Source organism: Zonotrichia leucophrys, chromosome 7, assembly GCF_028769735.1.
Source record: "Zonotrichia leucophrys gambelii isolate GWCS_2022_RI chromosome 7, RI_Zleu_2.0, whole genome shotgun sequence".
Lineage (NCBI taxonomy): Eukaryota > Metazoa > Chordata > Aves > Passeriformes > Passerellidae > Zonotrichia > Zonotrichia leucophrys.
Genome location: NC_088177.1, coordinates 19,304,807 through 19,331,344, shown reverse-complemented (window position 1 = coordinate 19,331,344; position 26,538 = coordinate 19,304,807). Strand labels below are relative to the sequence as shown.

The 26,538-nt window shown below is 43.2% G+C and overlaps 1 protein-coding gene across 1 annotated transcript in view; it reads right to left on the bottom strand.

Annotated features, from left to right (window-relative positions):
* The window catches only part of BMPR2 (bone morphogenetic protein receptor type 2), a 104,793-nt gene extending 89,276 nt beyond the window's left edge, over positions 1-15,517 (bottom strand). Inside the window, exon 1 of the mRNA XM_064717655.1 lies at positions 14,462-15,517. Within this exon, the coding sequence (XP_064573725.1) occupies positions 14,462-14,537 (76 nt within the window). The 5' untranslated portion in view covers positions 14,538-15,517. The remainder of the gene's footprint in view (positions 1-14,461) is intronic.
* Between the last annotated feature and the right edge of the window lie 11,021 nt (positions 15,518-26,538).

Below are 26,538 nucleotides of genomic sequence, written 5' to 3'. Positions count from 1 at the left end.
ATCAATGTGCACAGAGCGAGTTCTCAAAACACAACTGGTGTTTCAGAACAGAGCACCCAGGGAATGAGACCTGTCTCCACGTCTCAAGAAAAAACAAGATTTATGGCAACTTAGACAATTGTTTAGAGGGGAAAAGAAGCTATTTTTAACTATCCTTCCTAGTGGCTGCACTTAAGGGAGGCTCCCATTTCCTTTCTTCATCTTACACAGCAGCCATAACTACTACTTCCTTTTCCCTCAGCTGTTTTTACAAAATATCAGGGCTTGCAGCTTGCAACTATGCACTGTCTTCAATACAGTCACAGGTTCAAAGCAAAAGCCTCCAAACCAACTGCTTCCAAACCAACTTCTGCCCTGAAGGGCAGCCGGCAACTTTACCTTTGAGTGTATCTATTTCTGTTCCAGACAGAAATAGCAAGCCTGAATTAGGCAGGGCCCTGAGGCCAGCCAGGGGATCCAGATTCAAGCTGCTGTGTAAATAAGTGTACAAGGGGATGCAGACCTCACACAGACTACTACAGATTGTGGTTGTGCTGCTCAAGGACTGCTACTTGGTGTGATCATTTGCACTTGGGACAACTAAACTCCAGTACAGGAATCTGTAGAGACAGACAGCACTGCTAAAACAAGTTTTCTGCAGTCCTTAATAGAACTAGATAAATGCTACCATATGCCAAGTATGGGACATGAGAAAGGAACTCTGTCTTTGTCTTCAGATGGAGACATTTGAGACGAAGACAGTATTTGTGTTCACATTTGTATACATTTGGTGAATAAAAACCGGAAGGATAGGAAGGGCAGAGCAAGCAAAGGCTACTGCAATTCTAAGCTCACTTCCAAAGACTGATCTCATCAGTCTTGCACAAGACAATTCCAACACAAAGATGAAAATTCAAAATAAATCCAGCAGAACTGCAAGTTATCCGCTATCACGCTAATGACCAGATGGAGATCTCCCAGAGAGCATGATCATTTTCTTTTTGAACTCTCACACCCACCTTCCCCTGCCACACAGGAGTTTACAATGCTGAGAATAATTCTGGGTTTTGTCTATGCAATGACAAATTATATTACCAGCTTGCCTCTCAAAAGTCCTGGAACCTTTTAATAAAATGCACCATAAGAGAAATAATTTGGAAATCTGCAGCATGGAACCTGTATACTCCTCAAGGACTAAAATAGCCCTTCCCACAATTTTACCTTAACTGCCCCTCTCCCCAGATCTTAACTGAAGCTTCTTATGATTCTTCTGAAAGCCTTATTTAAATATATATCTGAAATCACTTCCTTAATTACTCACTCAAGCTCATGCATGTTTAAAAGAAGTTTGGTAGGTGAGCCACCTCTTGTGGGCTGTACTGAGCCAAGTTTAGGTAGGCAATGACCGTCCTACACTGCCTCTAATCTCACCCCAACAGCATCTCCCCCAGAACAAATTATACATCCACAGTGCATCTGTCAATTAACAGCCTCAGAGTGTGTGTTCTGCAAGACAATAAAAGTAGAAAAATAAAGGAGCCTTACTTTTTGAAAGCATACCAGAAGAGTCAGAGAAGCTAAGCATTCCTCTAGGGAAGAATAAACTTCAGTCTCTTGCACTTCCTTTATGCACCCCAGTTGATCTGAGCACTTATCAAAGATCTCTTTTTAGTAACATGATACAACTCGTTTCTTTTCATTAAAGAGAAGAAATGCATAAAACAGCAATGTTCAAGTGGAAATAAAAATGTCTTTCTACAATAACTGAAATAAGGGCAGTAAGTGAAATTTAAGAAGAGATAGTATCAAGAAAGAAGCACACAAAGAACCACCTCTGAGCTGGAGGATAAAACATCCATGGGGAAGGGAGAAGCAGGAGAGTGTGCAACTGTGAAAGTCTATTCCCTGCAAGGCCTTGAAATTACCCTTTTTTCACCAGATGAGGCAAGTACCCTGCAGAGAGATACCTCATAAAAACCATCATAGTTATGCACAAAGCATCTGAACTAAGGTCAGATACTTGCTATAATGAGTTTAGGGGTTTATATGACTAATTTCATGCTTATTTATAATGCTCTGGTTGTACATAATTTTGATTTTGTGAGTGAAAACAAAACTACAGGACTGTGCTCATTCTCTGCTAAGAACATTTGCATCTTCCCTTCTTTAAATGCTCCACTTGGATCTTAATCTGCAGAATTACAATCTCCTGCTCAAGCAGAACAATTGACAGGGGAGAAGGAAGGATGTCCACAAAGCCAGATAACAAAAAATATGAAACTACAGTGTTAAATTTACTTAATTTATCCTACAGCAACTCAGCATCTGCATAGTCACAGCTTCTTTCCAAGAGCTGTCTTGACACTTACCACAGGTTAGGAACATGCACAGAGTCAATCAAAGCACAGAAGTTGGCAAACTACTTTCCATCTGAACTCACTCTCTTCCTTTGCATCTCTTTGTTAACAGTTCTTAACAATTATCCTCAAGCTGTTATGGTGCATCTCACTCTTTGTGCCTCCTGTACTATTAGGGGCATCTGCTATTAACTGTTTGTCCTCACATAACCAAGAAAACTTGAAAATACCTTTCCACACTTTCTTCAATATCTCCCACATTTTTTCACTCCTAAATTCTCTCCAACTAATTCTGGTAGTGTCCATGTAGAGATAAGGCTACCAAATCCAGCAGAAATATTTAACAGGGCTCACTTTGTGCCACATCACACTTACCTCTTAATTTTGCTATGCCTTAGAAATAGACACCATCCAACTTCATAAATAAAATACAATTTAAAAAGGCCCTTTCCTGTAAATGCTGTTTGAAAAAGCCAAAGCTCGCTCTGTTCCTCTTCAATCAAAGGGAGCTGAGTTTCTACTGGTGCTTTCTAATACTTACTGCTATAAAAGTGCACTTCAAACTTCCTCCCACCTCAACTAGATAATAAGCTTTTCCTTAAATCAAACATAATTAACTGTACAGCAATTCCTTAAACCATTTCTCTCAAAAACCACCACTCCTATAAAATGAGGAGGAGCCAGCATTCTGCAATTCTGACCACGTCTCTCCAGGTGAGACCCTCAGCCCCAGGACCTGTGCTGCTGGTGATGGCACTGAGCTCTCCAGCTGCCTTTGTGCCCAGCACAGCACACTGTTCAGCTGCAAGGTCCCTTTCCAGAAGGTGATCAGCCTGCCTTGTTTGCTGCAGGATGAACGATGCTCTGGTGCCTGTCTAGACTGAGACTCGCTGGAATGCAGCTACCTCTGCACCTCGCATTCCCACAACTCAGGGAACTGAGGCAAGCTGCAGTGTTATCAATGGAGCACTGAAACAAACTGCTTTATGTCATTGCCACAAAGGAATTTACTATCAGATCCCATCGCATACGTCACCCTCCTGTGCCATTAAATATTTCAGCTCAATGCAATAACTGTTTGTTTATGGTACCCCTGCATTTTACACCAATTGGCTGCAGTTACATGTCGAAAGCACGTCGGTAACATAAAGGTAAGTTCGTGACATGCTTATTCTAGCCATCCTAGAAAGAATAACAAAGCCAAGGGTGGAGAAGGATGGACAAATCTAGGAAAGAATCAAGACACAAATACCTTCTTCTGTAATAACACTGGTAAACATCCAGCCAGGATGTCTAGTTTTATCTGGGGAAGCCAGGATATTGCAGTAGGCTTACTTCTCTGTATTTCCTGGCAGTCTCAATAAAATGCGTGATCTCCAGAACCTCTGTCAAGTTGGAAGAACTACCCATAAATGTGTACAAATGAATAAAGTATTCAGAACACAGGAATACTAAAAAGGCTTCTGGGATTATACCGGCATCTTGTATAACAAGTATCTGGAAACAGAATCTAACTGTACTGGACTTCATTGTCCCAAAGTGATTCTGGATTTAAGCTTATAGCATGAACACAAACACATGAAAAAAGCAACACCAAGAGGCTCAGAACTGGCATCACATCAGCACAGAAAGGGAAAAGTGACTTACTTCTTAAATTTCCATTTAAAAAGAGAACATTAACATAAATGTTCATTTCCCCCTCAGCAAAGATATAAAAGACAAGTTAGCTGATACAGTAAAAAAGTTCAGTATGTAGAATTATCTTGATTTACCTTCAATTAGAAGCCTGTCTAAAGGCTGTTGACATCTTTGGGTTTTTCTTTTGCATTATGTGCATGAACATATTGCAGGAAGACTGGAAGTGCTATACAACAGTGTCATTAAATATGTGCTGAATTCTGATGTCTGAAAACTATGGCTTTAACTACATTTAAAGATTTGAACTTGGCCAAAAAGATACCATATGCACAACAAATACATTAAACCAGCACCAAAGAGAAGGCATATCTCACCTTGCTGTAATAAAGCAACCCTAAAACACAAGTACTGTATGGAAAACTCCACAGCCTTTCAGTCACTTCAATTAAGCACTGGTTTTCAAGAAAATGTAACAACAAATTTATGGAAGAGTAATCATAATCAAAAAGACAAAGGCATTAAGAAGGTTGAGATTTTAAGCAAATTCTTATTTCAGTTAGTACAACTGTGGATTATTCAGGCTCTCTGTAAAAAGGTTCTGTAAATTTTTGCATTGTATGCCACATAAAAACTTCTTTAAAATGTTCTTTAAAAGTTAAAATTTTGCTTTTCAACTGTTTCTTTACAGGTCAAACAAAAACCCGTTGCTGCTATTATCATGAGCATTGGCTACACACAGTGCAGTTCAGACAGAGCTCTAGGGCACATTCTGGATTTACTGGCAATTTCAGATGCTTTCTCACTTAGCCAGTGGAAGCTCCCTTCTGAAACAGGGCATCCAGGAGTGAGAGGACAAGGCACACCGCCCTGGTGCTACACACAATTCACTCTTCTTCACAATGGGTCTCCTGGTGTTTCATGAGAACCTTAATTAACTGCAGAGATTTTTTTTCCCCCCACCTATCTTCTCCCCTCATTACTGGATCACCAAGTCTGTTCCTAGTTTTGTTTATACCACATTAAAAGCCCATTCTTTATTTTTCTGCATGCCTTATTATCGTCTCAGCTCAGCTCTTTTGTTGCTAACCCTTCTCCCACTCTTCCAAAACCAGTCAAGAAAATCAACTTGCTGGCTATGATATCACTTTGGCAATATTTGCTTCCTTCACAATATTTGCAGACCTTCACTTCTTCAAGATGAAAGACTTTGTTTTGATAACTACTTCAAAGTACATAACATCTGAATACTTGTTTCCACGTTTAACTCTTCCATTCCTCAACAGAACTCAATGCAACATCCCTTTTAGTACATTCCCTCTTAAATTCCCCTAGATTTCCTCAGTGAAGTGGCTCCTGCTCATAATATTCTTACCAGTCTCAATATATTATGGCACCACTTATTATTCAATTGTCCTTATTGTCTTAGGACCTCACTGATTTTTTTCCCCATAACATTGCAAAATGATAATAAAATATTCTTACATTCTCCAAGTGAAACCACAAAGTTATTATATTATTACTGTATCACTAGTGTTCCTTACTTTAAACAACCCACCTTCTCCCCATTTTTAAAATTAATTTACTCTGTGATGTCATATTTAGACTGTGTATTCCTGTACCCAAAGACCACATCTTCAGTTTTAAGTAGCTATACAGTCTACATACAGATTAGTAAAATAATAATAGGGGGTTATTTGTTTTGCACACAAACATTCTATTTCAGTATTTCTTAAAATAAGGGAAGCTAAATTTGCTGACAGCTTCCTTAATGGTACTATTTCTCTGACAGGAAACAATAAAAGACAACATAGTCTCTCTATTTGCCACTTTAGATATTTCTAAGTCTGTATGGAAAAAATCAGGAAAAATACTTACTAGATTTGAAATTCTTGGCTAAAACAATGAGAAAAAAAACTGTGACCAAATAATTGTGTTCTGCTGCAGCAGCATTAACTATTACTGGTTAATTTTAACTAAAATTTAATTAGGTCAGATTCATCTTAGCATAACTAAAAGAGAAATTATTTAACAGGTCCTGATAGAATCTGGATGTAATTAATAAGTGTAAAGTTTACCCATCCCACAAAATAAGTAATTTATGATGATTTTTTGGAAATTAAGAATGCCATGCAAACAGTAAATGTTCTAATATTAAAAGTGTTAGCAGCAGAACATATTGGTAGAATTTTGGTAACATAGTGAGTATGTAGGGATACACACAGACACACATTCATATATACATATATGTTTTACAATTTATCTTCAGTGTATCTATGCCATACACATAAGAACTGAGAATTTGCATATTTTCTATATTAAAAAATTTACAGAGGTCCAAATAATACCGCAGTGGGCACGAGGAATGATTTCTCCTACTGTTTCCACGTCTTTTTTTTTTCACTCATTTAAATTCACTGAGTCATTCATCGCTGCCTGCAGAGCCGAGCAAGAATAGCACAGGAGGCTGGAGCGCGTTCCTGCCCTCCCGAGCAGCCGAGCGAGCGGTGCAGCGGCAGCGGCAGCCCCGGCGCGGGGCCGAGCCCGGCTCCGGCTCCAGCTCCGGCTCCAGCTCCAGCTCCGGCTCCGGCCCCCGCCCGGCCGCACCGCCCCGGCCCGCCCCGGGATTTCGGTGCCGGCAGCTGCAGCTCCCCGGCCTGGCCCGTCCCGTCCCGGCCAGAAATAAGGGAAAAGAACTTCAAACATGCAAACACAAGAAACCAACACCGCGCTGGCATCCAGACGAACTTCATTACAGGGCTCCTTTTATCCTTCTCTGATTGCAACTGAAATTATTTTAATACAGAAAGCTGCTTCTTGGGCTAAGTGACTGCTTTGCATATATATGGCAGTGCCACTGTCGAACTAAAAGACAGCTGCTACAATTTTCCTACAACAACCTTAGTCTTCTTCACCTAACTATACTGGTTTTACATACAATTCATATCTCAGACAGATAAATATGATAAAAATTTATATTTAAGAACTGATAGCTTAAAAACATCTAAATTTTCAGCTAAGTCCCTTCTCCACATTTAAATATAAAAAATCAATTTCTAGTGTTTAGATTTTAAACAAATAAAAAGACTGACAAAAATTCACAGCACATTATCTTCTGCAAAAAATATGTCCACACCAAGATTTTTGCAGCTTGGAAGGAACACAAAGCCTCCCAAAGAAATCACCTTTAGAGACTTCTCTCTGAAGGACAGCATCAGAAGGAAGGACTAATTTTCAAGCAGATTCAGCAACAATCTGACTACAACAGAACCACTACTCTAACAAAAGCAAGCATTTTTTTACAGTGAATAACTAAGCATACTGCTGTGAAGTCATTTATTTAATATAACCACTACTAGAGAAAATAGCTTTAATGGTATCACAACCACTATTTTTCCTGATACATTTTTGTGAAGTCTAACAAAGGATTGTGAATTCATTTTAATTCTTGGGAAAATCTAATTAAGGTTCTTTAACATGGATGGTCTAGGAGTCTTCTATCAAGTATCTGCTGCTTTAATTGTAGAAATAAAATGTTTTATTTTTAACAGAAACCAAACCATGCTGAGGAAGTCTCCTAAGGGAAAAGCAAGAGCAGTAGATCATGTTTAGTCAGTTGTTCTTGTCCCTGAACTACATTACAGCTTCTCCCACCAGGTAAAGCTGACCTTTGTGACTTATGCAGAGGGAAGTGCACTTGATGCCAGCAATGACGAGCTTGAGATGACACTGCCAACGCCCAACACTCTGATATTAATTAGGTGCTGCAATCTCCAATGTATAAACTAAGGAGCCAATTAACATACATGACCTACGATCATACTTACAGCCATCTCACCACCACCAAAAAACCCAAAAATCCTCTTACCCATCTCTTCTTACACCCATCCTGCTTACAACTCAAAACAGTCAAAGGATATATAGTAAAAGCAGAAGCATAAATGTCAGCTTTTGGCTGGACATAATAGTAAGAGCTTCTGTACTGACCTGTTAGTGGCAGTGGGCAAGGTAATGCAAGGTTCCCTGAACCACTGCCAGTGCCATTGTCTGCCACTTACTCCAGAAGGTGACAGTTCACACCTTGCCATTACTCCTGCTTAAACGAACAATAAAACTACTTTTCATGAACTTCACAGATCGAAGCAAGTATAAATATATGCGTTACAAAAACATTCAAAGGGATCACTGGAAAAGCCTGAGTTACAGCACTGTTGAAAAGAAGATCATAAGGAAGCTTGATGTGCGGGGTATCTGAACTACAGAATACACACAGGACAATCAGCTAAAAGCGGTTTTGAAGTGTGAAAAACAATGCATACCATTTAAGTTACTCATACACACTGTGAAGTTCATAAATTGATGATAAGCATTCAGTAAAATGATTTGGGCATTGTTTTGCAAGTTCAGTCAAAAAATTGGCTGCTACATTGTCTCAGAAGCACCAGTTGTTCAACAAGCAGCAAACTAATTGCCTAGAAATGTGACTCTTCTCCCACACTTCTTAGCCAACTCCCACATCTCCCACAGAGGGATCCCTCATTGTCCCCCAGATCTCCTACAGCATGCCAAGTGAACAGGAAAAAAAAATCTTCTGTGCATAGTCCATAGCAGTGTATGCACCAACACTTACATCCTGGGCTGAGTTAGGCTCCTCTTTTCCCTTGAAAAACCTCTACCTTGGAACTTTTCCCTCTATTCCTCTATTCAGTTCCTAATTTTTCATGAAAATGGTAGCAAATTAATCTCTTGAGACTTTTCTCATCTTTCACATATGGTTGAAATTGGCTAGCAGATTACGGAGTTAGAGGTGGAGACAGAAGGGTTCACAGATGTCAGTCTTCTGGGTCCATAATGCATATTTTTCCTTCCTTTTCTCACAGAATACACCAAAGAGAGAATACAGAGTACTGAGAGATACAAAAGGTAGACACATTTACAGCTCAAAACAGAACACACGATTCGAAGCAAACTCAGTAAGGCAACTGACAAAACTGACACATCCCAGTGACTTGAAACAAAATGCCACCACCACCCAAAAGCCTGTGATTTTGAAACTTACAAAACTGAGGGAAAAAGAGAAGGGTAAAGGCATCATCTGAATGACTGTGTGTCTCATTCATTCTCACAAGAAAGAACAGAGATCTTCCAAACTGCTACCTATACCCATGCTTTGTCTGCCTTCCCAGTGCAGAAGGTTCATTCCACTCATTCTCCAAGCAAGTCTGACAAATGTTCAGACACTATCTCTGTCTGGCTGTCTCATACGCCTTGGTTCTCATCCCACAGCAAGCCAGACCCAATCCTTCATCCTTTTCCATCTCTCCTGTCCCAGCCTTTCTTCCTGCTCACCACACCCCCTGACTGACCTCTCCTATCAGATTCTCAGCTGCTCAGCCCAGCTCCCAGCTCTGCTATTAACACATTAACAGACATCTCCAGTCACGCAAGCATCATCAGGAACCGAAATTCTGGGAAGGCCGCCTCAACATTTTTAAAAACTGAAAAATTGCATTTTAAAACACCGATGATCAAAAGCTTAAACACAGGAACTTATCTAAACTGGTATTCCCTGGCAAATGCCTGTGTATGTATACTACATTACATTTTCAGGTGGATTGCCACATATTAATTATGGCATATCTTAAACAATCTTGCATTATAAAAGAGGCAAAAAAAATCTACTACTGTTGCATTATGAAAAACATGATAATTAAGCACTGTAACAGGCCAGACTACCTAGACAGGCTGTGAAATCCCTCTTCACAGGAGATTTTAGAGATGTTAGACAGACATCATTATCTGTACTTACACAACCAGGCCATGGAGGAAAAAGAGAAACAACTTCCAGCCTTATACTTCTGTAAACTTATGCTTCAGAAAAAAAAAAAAAAAAAAAATGGAAAAAAACCCCAAAAAACACTACACCAAAAATCACAAACAGGTAAAAAACAACCAACCAAAAAAAAGCCCACCAAAACCCCCAAAACAAAACACCATAAAATCCACACTGTAGAAAATCAGTTTGCCTACTGAAATGGTAGTGTTTTGAGGAACAATTCCTGTATTTCACTTATTCTTAAATTCAAAATCAAGCAGTGAGTAGCTCCACTATGTCTACAATCTCAATGAAATTAATAGTTACTGCCTGCAAGCTATGCACAGATTCCAGTCCTACCCAACCTAAATCATCACCCAGCCTGTTTTATTCAGGGCATAAACATTTTGTTCCAAATGAAACTCTACACTCAGCTCACAGTCCTGGCTATAAAGTTATATTCTGCCCAGAAAATGACAGCACATATTCATAGCATAGCCAGACTGAGTCCAAACACAATGCAGCTCCAGCACCAGGCACTCTGTTGTTAGGAATAAAACATTGCTGAAGAACCCAATACAAATTTCTTGTCTCTTCGGTGAGAAAGGCAGAGGAAAATGGTATTTACCAAGGAAACAATGCCACTGACTATACAAACGACTGATAAATACCTAATAAAATATAAAAATGGGAGCAACAATGCAGAACTCAACAAATATTTTTTTACAGAAATTTGTAGTAAGTGCTAGGGAGATGCCATCAAAATAACCAGTTCAACAAACTTCACTGTAAGAAAATTTTAAGAAATCCAGTTATGCTTCTCTCTGTCCAGGGTGAAGTGAGGTTGGCCTGCCTTCATCAGAGAAGGACAGGGGGACAATTGAGCCAACTTTTTATACATGGTGCCTTTGAGGGTAAAACCATTCACACTGGAGCAAAATATCTGTGTAATGTCTCAGGGCTTCAAATTTGAGTTCCTTGGCCACCAGATGAGCACAGCTTCCATCTCCTCACAGGCTGTGCCAGCAGTGCACAGCGCAGTGTCCCAGTACTGAAGTCTGCTTGGGAACTGGAAGCGCCTGAGTCAAAATATCACGGAGGCTCACACAGGCTGATTCACCTAAAGGAGAAAAGGCTCTTCCCAGCAGGGTGAGCAGCTTGCAGAGCTACACAATTTCTTTACACAAGCCCACAGCCCATGAAGGCCCAGCCTGGTGCCCAGGCTGCACTTGTGCTGAGGTTATCCTTCAGGCACCTCAAGCCAACAGCCTGGCTTCCATTTCCCAGGCTCAGGTTTCTGAGATGACTCCCAACACAAACAGAAAAATAAACAGAATTTTTAGGTTACATTTGAAAAAAACATAAACAATGGGTGTAGCTCTTGTAAATAAGGAGAAATCAGGGTGCAGATAAGTTTAAAAAAGCCCCACTGTTTAATATGCAAGATACACAGGGTCAGTTACTAATTTGAAACACTGAATTAGAAGAACTAAGTTGAATATCCAAAGGAGATTATTCCTCATTTCATCCAATTCACATTTCAGACAAATTATGTTGAGATACTAAAGTAACTTAAACGAGCAAGGCAGAATTAGATAAAGATACTTCAGTGCACTAATTTTAATTAATAATTAAATTTTCATTTAAAAAAAAAATCAATCTCTATCCAATTCCTTCCTTGCTTTAATTTTTGAAGCTCTGTTGAACTGCACAGATACAGAATTATGAAAATACTCCCAAAGATAAAAGGATATTCTGTTTGCTTTAATTTTCACCTTATACTTTCTGCAAATAATTTACACATTAGACAATGGAATGCTGTCTACCCTGGACATGCATGCAGAAGGAAAAGTGGTTCAGTATTGCATATAACAGAACGTAAGCAAGTGAAATGAGGAAAGATTATATCTTTAATATCTGGTCCATATGAACACCCAAACAAAATTCTTTTGCAATACTGGGGAACAGCTCAAAGGTTCACCAACCACCTCTTCCAGCACAAACCCTCATGATGAACACACCAGAATCCTCTACAATATAAAGACATATTTTTATATGTCTCCCAGTTCTAAACAAAAGATTCAGAAATAACTATTTAAAAGAATTTGAAAAATAAAGAACAAAATGTTGCAAACCATTTTTGTCCAATACTGCTTTTTAAACCTCTACCCAAGACTGTTGTCAGTAAAATGTCCTCACTAAAGCATTTCTCTTTGCAAAGACTAATACATTATTTAAACGCAGACTTATCAGATAGCTGTTAAGATCTGTATTTTAAAGAGGAAACAGTAATATTTTCCTCCTAATAATCAGCAAATATTTGTGCATCTAGAGCTAGTTCTTTATTATATTTTCAATTAGAAAGGGGAAGAATCACCTTCTTGCTTCATTCATATTTCAGATTATGAGTGGAACTATCATCTACAACCTCACGGTAAGATTTTTTGTGACATCTTCTTTATTCATTGTTTTATCTTCCCTTTCCTGTCCATACTAAGCCCAGGTCTTTGTGGAGCTCTCCCCAGAGAGGTCCAGATATTCTCCTCCAGACAGAAACTTAAAAACCTGTTATCAAAATACTTTCCCTCTGATGTCATGATTTTGCATTTATAGGCACTCAATTCTATACACTGCTGAGATATAGTATCTGTTCACTAATCAGAAGAAAGAATTAATAGGGGTTTCAAAGCTACAAAGGCAGCATTTTCACTCTGATGGGAGCATACAGTTCATACTTTGGGGGAGGGGAAGAGAAGAAAGAGTGTTGGCTCTTTCATGAACATAAAAGGGCAGAATTACACATTAGTGTAGCTTCCCCATGTATAGACATTTTTTTCTGAAATGCAGTGTAAACTTAAAATCAGCCATTAGCTTCCTTAACTAAAGCTCAAATCATCCATGTAATTACTTTTACAGAGGATTATGACCAAGTTTTTTTTAAATGTGAATTGTTAAAATTTCACAATTAAGAAATAAATCACAATGGCAAAATAGGTTCCTATTCACAAACCAACCGACCAAGCTGGCATCGTTAACACCCTTTTAACAAGGCAGAACTGAAATACTGGGAATGCTGCTGCCAGGTCAGAACTGAAGTGAATTGGGTAAAGCGTGCAAATGGGCTCTTACAGCACCTGCCCAGCCCTTGGCCTGCTGCAAATCTGTGCTTGCTCCTTCAGTAGCCCTTCTTCATCAGGGCACAGAAATGACCAACTCGCCGAAGTTTTCACAAAGGCAAAAATAAAGCCTACACTTTATAAAAAAATTCATTGGAAAAAAAAGTTGAGATGCTGATGCTGAGCATTCTTGATTCATATGTGCTTTAATACCAAGATTTTTGACCTTCAGAAGTCCCTTCTCCCAGGAAAAAAAAAGGGGAATAAACCAAAAACACTCCTCAGAAACGACCACAGAGAGACGCTGCAGACATCCATCTAAAATAATGGCAGTCAAAGGTCAGGATGATATAGGGAACATCGAGCTTTTCATTTATGAATCTTCCTGAAAGAGACCTCTTAGTAAGCAGAAGCAAGAAAATCAGGGACTATCCAGTCAGAGAAAACTGCCTAAACATGTGTCATTTACAGGATTTTCCTAATAATGGCACCAAGTATCTTCAACTTTGACAAATTAATTTTAAGACCTCACTGAAATATAACATGGAAACCACCATGCTTGTTGGGTCATCTAAGCAACATTCAGCAATTTTCCTCTGAAGATTCGCTTATAAACTATATCCAGAAGATTACAAAATATCAGGAAGAAAAGCAAGCACTGCAGATTGGATCCCGATCAGTAAAACGACAGAAAGTCGTAGGAGTCTTCCAAAAGTGCTGGAAAAAGCATACTGCAAGAACAATTGGTATTCCTGCCTAACAAAGCTGGGTTACACTCGAGGCTCCAACATGTTAATCTGTCACCGTGACAGAAAAGCAAAGGATGCCAGACCAACATACATCTCTTTTCCAACACCCTGCATATCTAACACTGAGCTTCCGAACACAATTAAAAATAGGACTACAGTATCCAAATATACGAGTAAGGATGCTCTTAGCATTTCTGCTTCCAACTTCGTCATAAAAAAGAGTACCCTTCAAGACCTTTCAGCATTCCTTAATAGCGTTTTTTTGTGTTCTATAATCACAAGTGACAAAAGAAATAGCTCCATATTTGCTTCAGATCTCTCCAAGGGAAAAAAAATACACATTACAGTAATTCTGTTACAAAACTACAGCACATGTGTAAGGCCCCGAGAAGCACCGATGCTGATAAAATTAAAAATGGCTGTGCCCGAAGATCCCACAGCGAAACAGGCACAGCTCTGCTGACGATTAAAATATATATTAAAAATTCCTGCATTACCTTACAAAGGGCGAGGTATGCAAAACAAAAAGATTATATATATTTCCAAAACTGAAGTAAGTTATTAGACAAGAGATGCAGATCTAAGCAAAGCATTCTTACTGAGTGCAGGTCGAGCTCATTTACACAATAAAGCAGATTTTATTCCCCGAGACACTTAACGTATCACGATTTCAAAACTTTTATCAGGCTTCGCCGCTGAAATAGATGCCCAGCACTTTGTAAGGAGGCACCGATGTGCCCAAATACCAGCGGACCCCACCCCCTTCCCGCTGCCAAAATGGCCAGTTCGTTCCACCCAGTGGCTACTCACCAGCCGCAGTGCCGAGCAGCAGGGTGGCACTGGAGAGCAGGAGCACCAGCTCAAGGTGCTGCAGTGAGGCAGGCATACCTGGGCAAGCCACGGTTCGAGCCGCCAGCAGAAAAAAAAAAGGGGGTTTAAAAAAAAAAAAAAGCCAAACCCCGAAGAGAGGAAATTCCTCTTGCTTTCGCACAGCCTTCCTTAACTCTCTCGGTTTACAATCCCGTCTGGAAGGGCAAATGGCAGATGAGAGGAGCCGTCTTCGCTCTTACTCCATTACAGCCGCCTGCCTTCATGCCTCGGGAGCCGGCAGCGCTCAGCGGACACGGGGGAAGCGCCTGGCTCTGCCTCCCAGCCCCGCGGCATCTCCCCCGCCGGGGAGGACGGCGGCACGCTCCCGACCCCGCTGGGAACCGGGCTATTTCCCACGCAGCTTCACGACATCGAAGAAAGCGCCCGGTTGGGAAGGGAACATATCCAGACGCGCCCACAGCGGTGTCAGTCAGCGCGGGCCCTGCGGGCTGGCCGGGGCACGGCGAGCGAGCTAGGCGCTCACGGCGGCGGCGCGTCCCATCCCGGCAAAGGTCTCTGTCCTCCGGCCGCCCCTCCTCGCTGCCTCACGCTCCGGGGAAGGCGGCGGCGAGGCCCCCTGTTCTCACGGCGAGGGCTGCGGCTGCATCCCGGCCCATCTGCCTCCCGCGCCGGGCGGGCTCCTCCGCGCTGCCCCGGCCCCCGCCGCAGCACCGACGCCACCCCCGGCCACCCCGACAAAGGTGGGGCCCGGGGCGGCGAGGCCCCTCCTCGGCGGCTCCAGCTGCGAGCGCACCGCGCTGCTCTCCGCGGGCGAAGGCCCTTCCCGTCCTCCGCCTCACGCCCCGAGTTTCCACAGCGCCGGGCAGCCTAGCCCGGCCTCCTCACGCCGGTCTCCGCTCAGCCCCTCCGCGGTGCCAGCGCCTTCCTCCCCCCGCGCCGGGCTCGCCGGCGAGGGGCCGCTCCGCCTCCTTCCCCTGCCCGCCGCCGGCTGCGGGCGGGAGCCGAGCGAGGGCCTAAGCTCCGCCGCCCGCGCCCCCTCTCGCCCGCCCGCCCCAACAGCACGGGCGGCTCCAGACACAAAGGGGAGTCGCTGCAGCCGCCGGCCCGGGCGCCCGTCCCGCCGCACCGCCCCCGCCGCCCGGCTCCGCCCCGCACCATAGAGGTGGCTCCAGGTAGGCAGAGCGGGGCCGCCGGGCGGAGCTCCGCCGGCTGAGGGAGGGGGCGCGGGGCCGAGGGCACCGCCGCGGGCGGGAGCTGCGGGCGAGGGGCGGCTCCGAGAGAACGGGAAGGCCCCGCTAGACCTTCCTGGGAAGGCCGCGAACGGCCCCCCCACCCCATGCAGGCTGCCTGTGAGAGAGGCTGTCAGCAGGGAGGCGCGAGCTCAGGATTCACAAAAAACGCTGTAACAACAAGAAAAAAATGTTTGGCAGTCTCCGAGATTGCGTCATGTTTGAGCTCGGGGGCCTGCCTGTCAGACACCCGGAGCTTCTGCCTCGTCCTCGGGTTCAAGCCCCCGTTATCTCTGTCCCTGTGAGCTCCCCAGGAGCGCTGGCCACAGCACCTACTGCTCTCCTGCGGTGAGCCCAGGCAAGTCACGGAAACGCAGATCCCTTAGGTTGCAACAGACCTCTGAGATCATCGAATCCAACCTGTGACCGATCGCCACCCTGTCAGCTAAGTGCCATCCAGCCTTTCCTTAAACACCTCCAGGGATGGTGACTCCACCACCTCCCTGGGCAGCCCATTCTAACAGCTAATCACCCTTTCTCTGAAGAATTTCTTCCTAATGTCCAATCTGAAATCCACTCAGCTTCAGCCACCTGACTCTCTCAAGCAAAACCATTACCTATCTCTTAAATTAAAGATATTTTATGATTTCAAAACAAAGATAAAGTGAGCTCACTCAGCTGTTTGTATGCTTTAACCTTTGCTGTATTGCACAGAACCAAAGAGCTGATGGGAGAGCTGCAACTGGGATGTAGTGTTTGATGTTCTGGCCTAGCAAGGCTCTTTCAAACAAGTTTTACTGGCTGTTGCATAGAAAAAAGGTTCTTAAGAACACCCTGCACGCTGAAGGCACCTTCAAATTTGGGCATCACCAAAGGTTTGATTATGGGAAATGCTGCCCTGTGCCAAAATTTCTATACCAGTTTCAAGGGTGAACTACAAGTTCAGAAATCCAATTCCACACCTCAAAATATTGAATGATACTACATAAAATGGTGTTGTTGCAAGTCAGAGTTACAATTTTAGTGATAATAAAAGTTTTCTGCACAATTCCATTCCTCTTCACAAGCCATAATGGATTAAATAGATGTAATCTGATACTTTGATCATCAAGAGAATTATTAAATAAATTGTACTAGGATATTCTTCATTGTGATGCTTTGGCCAGGGTCATAGTTTGACATTCCTTGGGTCAAGGTGAATTTACACTGATAGTTATAAAGTTGCCTACAATATTTTTACTTCTAATCTATGCAGATCCAACATGGATATGGGTAAGATAAAATAACAATAACAATATAATATAACAGTATAACAATATACAATATAATATAACAGTAACAATAAAATATAGAATCACAGATTGTAATTTGTATTGCCACTTTCCAGAACTGCAACCACACGTTAACCACAGTATCCTTCCTGTTATTTGTGAAATATGAATGTCAAGAAATAGCCTTTAGAAGTAACACCAACACCAACTCTCCCCCCTCAACAGCTAGAACAGTTTTACCTCCAAGAGAGGAAAAAACCCCAACACTGAATATTTTTTCTGCAGCACCAAAATCCAATGTTCTTTTCTGGTTCCACAGACACCAAACTATGCCACACACCTTCTGCCCAGCTGCAGCTACCAATAAAAGAAGCAAGATCTACTTTGTTCAGAGAAAACAAGAGGCTTGCCATGTGGGTTGCACAGCACTGCCACTGTTTAGATGGTAAAAGAAAATTACTGTAATTGTTTATGACGTCTATAAAAACCTGCTCAGCCTGAAGTAAATGACAGAGGTCTCACTTGTTTCAATAATTCTAGTTTTGGCTCATTAATTAATACTAGGAGTTCTTCTCCACAAGAAATTGTACAAAAACATATTCTGCCTTAAAGTACTTTTCTTTTTTTCTCTCCAAAAAACGGATTCGTATTTTGTTCTGTGTTTTCCTAAAATGAAGGCGAAAGACATGTCATTGTAAATACAATTACTGAATTATTTCCTTTTAGTTTCACAAAAAGGAAATAATTGTATTAAAAATGACATGTCATTTCCTTCATCCAAACCCGATCAAGAAAACACCCTACCGAAGGGCAGGGGGCTGTGCATGTGCTTTGCTGGAGTTTCTATCGGGCCCTTGGATTAATCTCATACACTTGCAATCACAGCAGTTTGCAAGAATTTCCCCTGCTTCCCCAAGCTCTGCTGAGTGCTGCAGGTGTTCAGGACCATGCTGGGTCCCCCCAGCCCTGGTCACAGCCCGGTGCCAGGCGGCCGAGCAGGAGCGGCAGAGCAGGAACTGCAGAGCAGGAGCTGTGGCACCCTGGTGTCCTTAGAGCAGGAGCTGTGGCACCCCGGTGTCCCGGGAGCAGGAGCTGTGGCACCCCGGTGTCCCGGGAGCGGGAGCTGTGGCACCCCGGTGTCCCCGGAGCGGGAGCTGTGGCACCCCGGTGTCCCCAGGGCTGACAGGGCCCAGGAGGGGCTGGCCCCCTCACAGATGTAGAAAGCAGTCGCTGCTGTCTACGCACAGAGGCAGCTTCCTTTTCCCACGGTGCTGGGAGGAAACAGAGATCCAAACTGTCACAGTCAGGCTCGCTCATTGTTATGTGCTTGGACAAGAACATATTTATAATTCTTCCTGTGATATTGTTTTATCTGTAAGCTAGGATTTCGCTCTCCTAATATTCAGCAACACCAAGTAAGACCTACAGAAAAGTAGTCAGGATAATGAAAAATTGCAGAGCTGCAGGACTGTAAATCTGGGGTGCAGGTTCAGGTAAAGATGGGGAGACAAGAGAAAACACATCAAATTTACCAAGATTTAAAATATTCTGACTGAAGGACTGTATTTCCACCAGGAAGAACTCTGACCAATGAAACAACACTACTGAGCTTACTGGTGATAAGACTGTTAAAAACTCTGAGGAGGAAAGGCCTTAGGAAGCAGATGGTCTTTTGCAGCTGTGTTCACTGTTCTCCCAGCCAGGCAGAGGCAAGGCTGCCCCAGCACGGTCATGGGGCAAGGACGAGGAGGACGGTGGCACAGGAGCCAGGGTCTGTGGCTGGGAGCTGCCCAGGATGAGGGTCAGATACAGCAGGGGACGTGTATCTCGCCCTTGGGTAGGGAGCTCTGAACAGCACAGGCACAAACAGCACGTGGGGGCTGCCCTTTGCTTCAGTGAGACACAGAGAGGAGAAATGCAGCTGATAGGAGGCTCAGGAGTGTCCTGCTCTGGCTCAGACTGATGCAGACACAAACATGTTGATATCGCTGCACGTAAGAGAAATTAAACGTGTCCTTGTTAGCAGCATTTCCTTTAAACAACACACTCCTTTATTTTTAATTAACTGGAATAGGGAAACTATTTTCATGCTACCAAGAGAGTATTCCAATCAGTGGAAAATAAGATGAGCAAAGAATGAAGAACACTCAAATGAACTATGAAACAATAGCTTGAGTTTCATTTCTTTTCAGAAAATCCAATGTTCAGGCACTTTAAAAAGATTTCTCAGGGTAGGTTCACTGTTATCCAAGAGTTTTTCAGCGCTGATGCAATATAACTGTTATCATTGTTAGGACTCAGGGGACTGTTCTTTTTGACAGGGCCTTTCATGAAGTCAACAAATCAGTTTAAAACAAGCCATAAATTATATTTGGCTGCCTGTCAGCTTGGCTGGGGTGTTCTCCCAGTGCTGCTGTAAGCGTTGGGGAAAGAATATAACAACACGTCCAGATATTTTGCTTTTAGGAGATATTTTGTTCCTAATTTAAAAAGAAAGCATCTCCCTAGCATTGACTCTGATGCATAAACATATGTTAGAACAGCCATCAAGATTTTTACAGACTTCCCTACAAATAAATGCACCCGTTCTGGATCCTAAGTGATAGCTTAATAAATAATGGACTCAGTACAGATCTCCCCAACAAGTGCCTGCCACTCATTACTAAACTAGGGAACTGTCAGCAAGATCATCACCCCACTCTTGCTCCTATATGTGGAGAGAGAGTTGGGTCCTGATAGATGGGATCCAATCCTCCTATAGCTCTCCAGATATTATTAACATCCTGAATTGCAGCCAGAACTCACAGAAAAGACAATAGTGTCTACTTACAGTCTGCTGAGTTAGCAGCTACAGCTTTAGCCAGTGCAGCCAAACAAGAAATCACACACAGACATCATTACCTTTGGAAGTGTCCAGTTCCTTGTTTTATATAGATTTTCCCATCAGTGTCCAATCCTGGCTGCTGCAGAGTGGCATTAACACACCCCATAAGTCCCCTTGGAGTCAGGGCAGGGAAGGTGGCTGTGGGAAGGCCACACTTACAGGGAAGCAGGCACATATTCATAAGGAAAAACAATGGAACCTCTGGAGACTTCAGAAGCAATCTGAACACAGAAGTACCTTCCTCAGTCATGGACATGTTTCCTTGGGATTAGGGAAAGGCACCCTCTCCTTCAGAGCCTTTTTACAAACTACCAGCAGCACTTTCATCTTGTCTGAATTATTGTTGGGTTTTGCTCCTTTTCCGGGGCTTGGTATTACAGGATATTGGGAAAACAGATTCTACAAAGGAGGGACAGAGGGACACCAAGCCTTGACTGAAATCCCAGAGAAGTCCTTTTTGGGGTAAAGACTGTTTCTTTCTGTTCTTTCTGACAGGATGGAAAAGCCCTATCCGCAATGGTCAGCCTGTCCTGACAAGATATGACAGTAGCAAAAGCTCCTGTGGCATCACATACCAGACAAGGCTCTTGTGCTCCCAATTCTACCAAAAGCCTTAAGGAAATGGTAAATCAAATTCCCTGCCTCAGAGGGAATTAATTTCCCCTTTAGTCCAGTTAAATAATCTGTGCCAGACATTGCTTTTGGCTTTTAGACTCATAAAAATCTGTCTGAGGGCTGTTATGACTTCATTTTTCTTTGTCTCTGAGGCAAAGAAAAGAGCACCTACTGTTGAGCTTTTGAAAAAAAACCCAAAACATTTATGAGTATGGACTAGTAAATGTTTTCAGACTTGAGTTTTTCTAACTCTACCAGGCTGTTGTGTAATCTACTGCAAGGTGAACCACACTGTGCAGTGAAGTCATGACAGTCTTTGACATCAACATCCTAAATCAGAAGAGAAGTTTTGTGGCAGCTTTGTTTACCTTTTGATAACAGACTCTTAATAAATCGAATACAAAAATTAATTGCACCACTCTTGTGGCAGTCCCCAGAAAGATCTATTTTGATGTTTTGCTTCTTTTTTTGTGCTGGTCTCACATGCCCTGATTTTGGTGTAGCAAGTGGTTTCCTATGGGGAGCCCATAATTGCATGATCAAAGGATCATGTGTGAGGATTAAGACTCGAAACATAAGCAGGTGGGTGTGGGACAGGTAGGTCTTGAGCATGCAAGGAGAAGGAGGAGGAAGATGCACACTGTGGGATAAACAAAGGAAGTATTTTGTTTCTAAAAGGGTTAGCAGTGAAATAGTTAATCAGCATTTTTACATTTCATAATACATTATATTTCCCTGTGATAATGAACTACCAACAGTGTCGGTAGCAGCTGCTGCCTTGTTTTAGAGATAACACTGCTTAGTCTGTGGAAATCTTATCTCCACTTTGGGGGTGGAGGTGAGAGAAACTTTCATGTTAGCTCTGAGAAGCACCTCCCACTTTGAATTAAGTCTGAAATCATCTGTTAAAGGCCTTTTACAGCTTGTCTGAATCTCTTGGCTTGTTCATCACAACATAAAATGGGAAATTTGCTGCAGAGTTTTTATCCGTTCAAAACATCACTTATTCATTAAATCCAACAATGGACATAGTCAGAAATAGAAACGTAATGAGCTGTGTCAGAATCATCTTCTGGTCTGCAGCAATGGGTATGTCATCACCACAGACCTGCAGGGTTTCATTCCTGAGAGCTACCTGAGCCTTCTCACACTCAAGACAGGCGGCTGGGAATGGAGCTCAGGGAACCTCCAACACTCTCTCCTGCTACTGTTACCTTCCTTTGCCTTCTGGTTCTGGGCTGTTGGGACTTTTTTCTTTTCAGTTGTTGGTTTTTTAGTCACTCACTACACAGGATAGTTAGCAGTGCAAGTCAGGTTGGTTTCCAAAAGCCACCTTTTCCTTTTTGGTCTTTAATTTCTTGCAGACGGTTTGCAAATTTTAGGTTGCAAACAACCTAAAGATATTTCTCCAATCAGCTCAATACTATCAGGAAGCTAATAAAATGCCCTCAGAGAACAAAATGAAAGCTGTGATAGACTTGCACTCAGTTTTCCATGGTAGGGGTCCAGAGGAAGCAGCCTCTGTTTGTGCTCATTGCTGGTCACCCTTGAACTTCACATCAACTTTACAAGTGCCAGGCATTCATCTAAAGGACAGAAGTGGTGTCTACAGCATGCATTTGTTCCTTGTTATTTTAAATGACAGTGTGGAGGGAACCCTTTTTGCTCAGACTTTTTAGAACTGTTGTCCTTTGCAATGAGAAAAGAGGCATCAACCATGAGGCCAACAGCAGAGCTTCTTCAGGTTTTGTCTTCTCTTGCAAATGTGAAAAAGAGTAAAAACAGAGTTGAATTGAAGCCCCTTTTAACTCAGATTTTGTTGCCGCTGCAAGCACAATGTCAGAGGGCTGACCACTCTCAGATCCACAGCTTGCAGAGAAAGGTGCTGCTGAGTGTGCCTGCCCAGCATTCCTCTCCTGCATGCAGCCAGCTCTGGGAACGTCACCTGGAGCAAGATAAAAATACAATTATTACCTTTTACTAACCAAACAGGAGATTTCTATCCCTTCTGCTTCTGCCTGTAACATGACATCTGTTGCCTGACAATTTTGAGACATTTTTATCTGAGAAGATTGTTCCTTCAGATCAAGAAATGAGTCAGTACCTCTGCACACCCTGCTTGCTTCTCATGGATTGATTTGGAAACATGAACCCAACTAATTGCTTCCCCGAAATATCCATCAGGAGCCCTCTCCTTGAAGTGATACAGGCCAGGACACCAACTCCAGCCACCAGCATCAGTCCTGCTTGCTGGGGCCTGCAGCTAACATTGCGGGCACAGTTGCTTCCTACCCCTCTGAGTTGAGTAAAATCAATGTCTGACCAGGGTTTCCCCTCTCTAGCATTTTTGTCAATTTCACTTTTGTATTTATTTACTTTCAACCATCCCCTCAACTTTGGAGAAGTTGCATTTAGCAAAAGGAAAAACTACCAGCCCCATAGCTCAGCTCTCATAAGGGCTGAAGCTCTCACATTCCCAGCAACAGAAGGGTGGAAGGGGTGTGAAATGAGGGCAAAGAGAAGCATGGACCCTGAACTAAATGTTGAACAGAAAGAGGGAGGAAGCTGTAGGCAGGAGAGAGAGGATCTGAAGAGTGAAAGGAGGAGAGAAAATGTTACAGGAGAGGGTTTGTGTTTGAATATGGATTTAAATGAAAATGCATTTTGATTTAACAGAAAGGAGGGTGCTAAACTCAGATCTCTGTTATGAGCCACACTGACAGGGACACTGGCTTGGAACTTTCACAGTGCCCATCTGCAGGAGTAGGTCCCTGGGACAGGCTGGCAGATAATCCTCGACTCAGAAGGAAACAGCAAGTCTCAAGTTTCTCTTGGCTTAACCAAAAGCTGTAAAGCATATTCTTCCTGCTCTCCACTAATATTCAGAGCTCCCCTGTGTATTTTGTTGATGAAATCTCTCACCCCAATTCAGGAGATAGCACCATTTGCTAAACATACTCTGCCTTGCTACCAGAAGAGCTTCTGACCTTGTCCTGTCTTCTCCTTAGCATTTGGCAAATAGTTATCTGTACTCACTGTGACCTCCAGCCAGCTGGGTAAAAAGCTCTGGAGCCAAACATGTGCACAAATAATTCCAGGGGCAGCTGTTACTACTGGATTATCTCTTCCTGTGGTTTCTACAGATAGAAATAGTTAATATATGTTGCAGTTTACAGCTCCTTTCCCTTTAGCAGACCAAGGACCATCTTCCTTCAACTCAGGGCCATCAAATCCATCTCAACAAAGAGGGCCTTCAATCTGGTACTCCCCTGTTTTGCCAGATGTATCCTATTGGATGAAATGGAGCCCACAACAGCCAAAATCACAAATCACAGCCCTGCCATCTTTAGCCAAGGAGGTCTCCATTTAATCACTCTTCTCAAGTTATGTGTAACAGAAGCCATTCTGTGCGTATCCAAGCACAGCAGCCCTCTCTCCAGCCCCTCCAGCCTCCCACAGCCCAGACATGAGGTGTTTTTTCACCCTGACGCATTGAGGTCCACGCCTGATCAGAGTTCATTCAACCCGAAGAGCAGCAATGACTCGCTTCCAAAAAATGAGACTATTATGGCTAGAGACCATTATGAAAGCCTGCGTGAAGCTGAGACCAGATGTGTGCTCAGCTCACTCCAAATATTGCTTAGGGCAAAGCCCTGGATTGTTTTGGTTTTGTTTTTTAAACAAAACAGGATTGACAGAATCTCCTCTGTAACAAAAAAGGTTTTCTGATGTTTTTCTGCACTGCTGTTGCAGATGTGTGGCCGGGCTGGGAGCTCACACCCACCAACAGTGACCACAGCAGCTCTCAGAAGTGCATGAAGACGTGGAAGGAGCCCTAATGTGATAGGATGGAAGTGATGGCAATGCCAGCCCATTTAAGTTCAGCTCCAAGAATCAGCTTGTGGTCATTTGGGACCATGTTATTCTTTCAGTAGGATGTTCTGTATGAGCCCTTGGAAGTGAGAGCGATAAAATGGCTCAGATCACTTTTTGCCTTTACAGCAAACCTTTCATCAGAGGAACCTCAAAGCAACTTGCCAGCAAGAACGGGCACAACCTCACACTGTGCCTGTGAGATAAGCGAAGGATGGAATAGATTAACTGCTTAAAAGCACACAGCAGCTCTGTGGGATGAAGGAAAAATAAGAAAAAAACCTTATATATATACATACACGTTTGAAACCATACAGGGTTTTATGGAGAGGCAGCCTGGAAGGCTGCCAGGATACTGAAATTGCCACCCCTACACAACCACGAATACCATGGAAACCAGTGGGGCACTGGCAGGCAGGAAAGGAAATCAGCTGAAAAATGGCTTTCCATGAAATGCAGCCAGGCTGGGACACTGCTCCCCTCCTGGCTGAGGGAGGCCTACGTGCCGAACCACCAGTGCTGCTGCCGGTGGGAGCTGGCCTCCAGGAGGGAGCCATTCCCAGTCATTTCCCAGCCTGGGGTGGCGCTTTCCTGGCGGCGGCCAGTGGATGACAGCAAAAAGAGGGATGGATGAAAACTGCTACATCATGTCAGCTGTGGTGTGGAGGTAATGGAAACCCTGAGTGCCTAGTAAAGCTTCAACACATGCTGGGAGGTATAGGAAGATCAAAGTCAGTTGACATCTGAATGAGGACAGGGAAGGAACAAGTTTGTGCAAGCTCCTGCCTGCCCTGTCTGGTGAGGCACGATTGAAAAGCACAAAACACTCATCAGTTTTCCCTCAAAATACTAAGAAAGCACAAAGAAGGATTCCTTTAACCTGAGCGAAAGTAAGTAAAGGAGAGAGGCCTGGAAAACGAAGCCAAAATTAACAAATGAAACTGAATATAGCAGGAATAACAGCAATAAACAAACCCAGACAAGCAGTGGAGGAGGAATGAACACACTGTTAATCTGTCAAGTACACCGTGCCCACATCAAACTACAGAGTAAGCCCAGAGAAATACCCAGCCTCCTAGCTGAGCAAGGGCACCTGCTTGTTACCAAACAGCACACATCCCTTAAAAAGTCATACTCCTGGTAAGCCAGGGGAGGAGGAATTCAAGCACAGAACAGCTGTACTCATTCAAAATACTGCTAAGAGGAACAGCGGCATCTTATGAGTAAGCTGGATACAGCGCAACCAGCACCAGGCTTGAGCAAAAATAGCCCAGTGGAGATGAGAGGCAAGTAGAGACATCAGCACACAGCTCTCCTTCTGGCTCTCTGCAACTGAAGGGTGCAGAGGTGATCTCCTACAGAGCCTAGATTGAATAGAGGCAGGGGGACATTTCTACAGAAAAGCAAAGAGGGCTGGAAAACCAGAGAAGGAGCAGAGCAGCATTTCTGCTGCGCGAAAATGCACAGAGCTAACAGACCTTCCAGTGGCCACAGGGGAGGGCTGGAAGGGGATGGGAGCATTGCCATGGCTGGCCCTGATAAGGCTCTATCTAGGAACAGGAGAGGGCTGTGCAGCCGAGAAACGGGTCTGGAGGAGTGCGAGAACAACAGGATAACATCAGGCACTTCTGACACAGCTGAAGGACCGCCACTGGTCATCAGGAGACAAGTGAAGATGGGAGACTTTAAAGTGCTGCCAGGAAAAACAAGCTACAGCCAGGGTCGAGGAACATGGGATCCAACTCCTAGTTGTCAGCAATTGTGGTGTATACATTGCTGAAAACAGATGCAGTGCCAGGAAAATCCAACTCCCAGCATGAAAAGAATAACTTAGGAATGATAATGAGAGAAGCCAAAGCAACTGCGACTGTGAATTAGTGATTACATGAAAGTTTTTATCTTAAAGTTATGTTAGGCCAAATCCTGAAGTAATTTTTTCATCCAAGAGTACTCCCTCGAGAACCCTGTGATTTGGCCACAAATTGCTACATTAGAAAAAAAACCCAAACCAAACAAACAGCCCCCCCGCCCCCTCTGAAAAAAAAAGAAAAAAAAAGGCATAACAAAACAAAGATTTCTTTTTTATGCTGGCTGGAAATACATAGCAGGCAATAGCTCTGACTGGCATTAAACACTTCTCCAGCAGGTAGCTGAAGTCCTCTGCTTCATGGCACCATCCAGCAT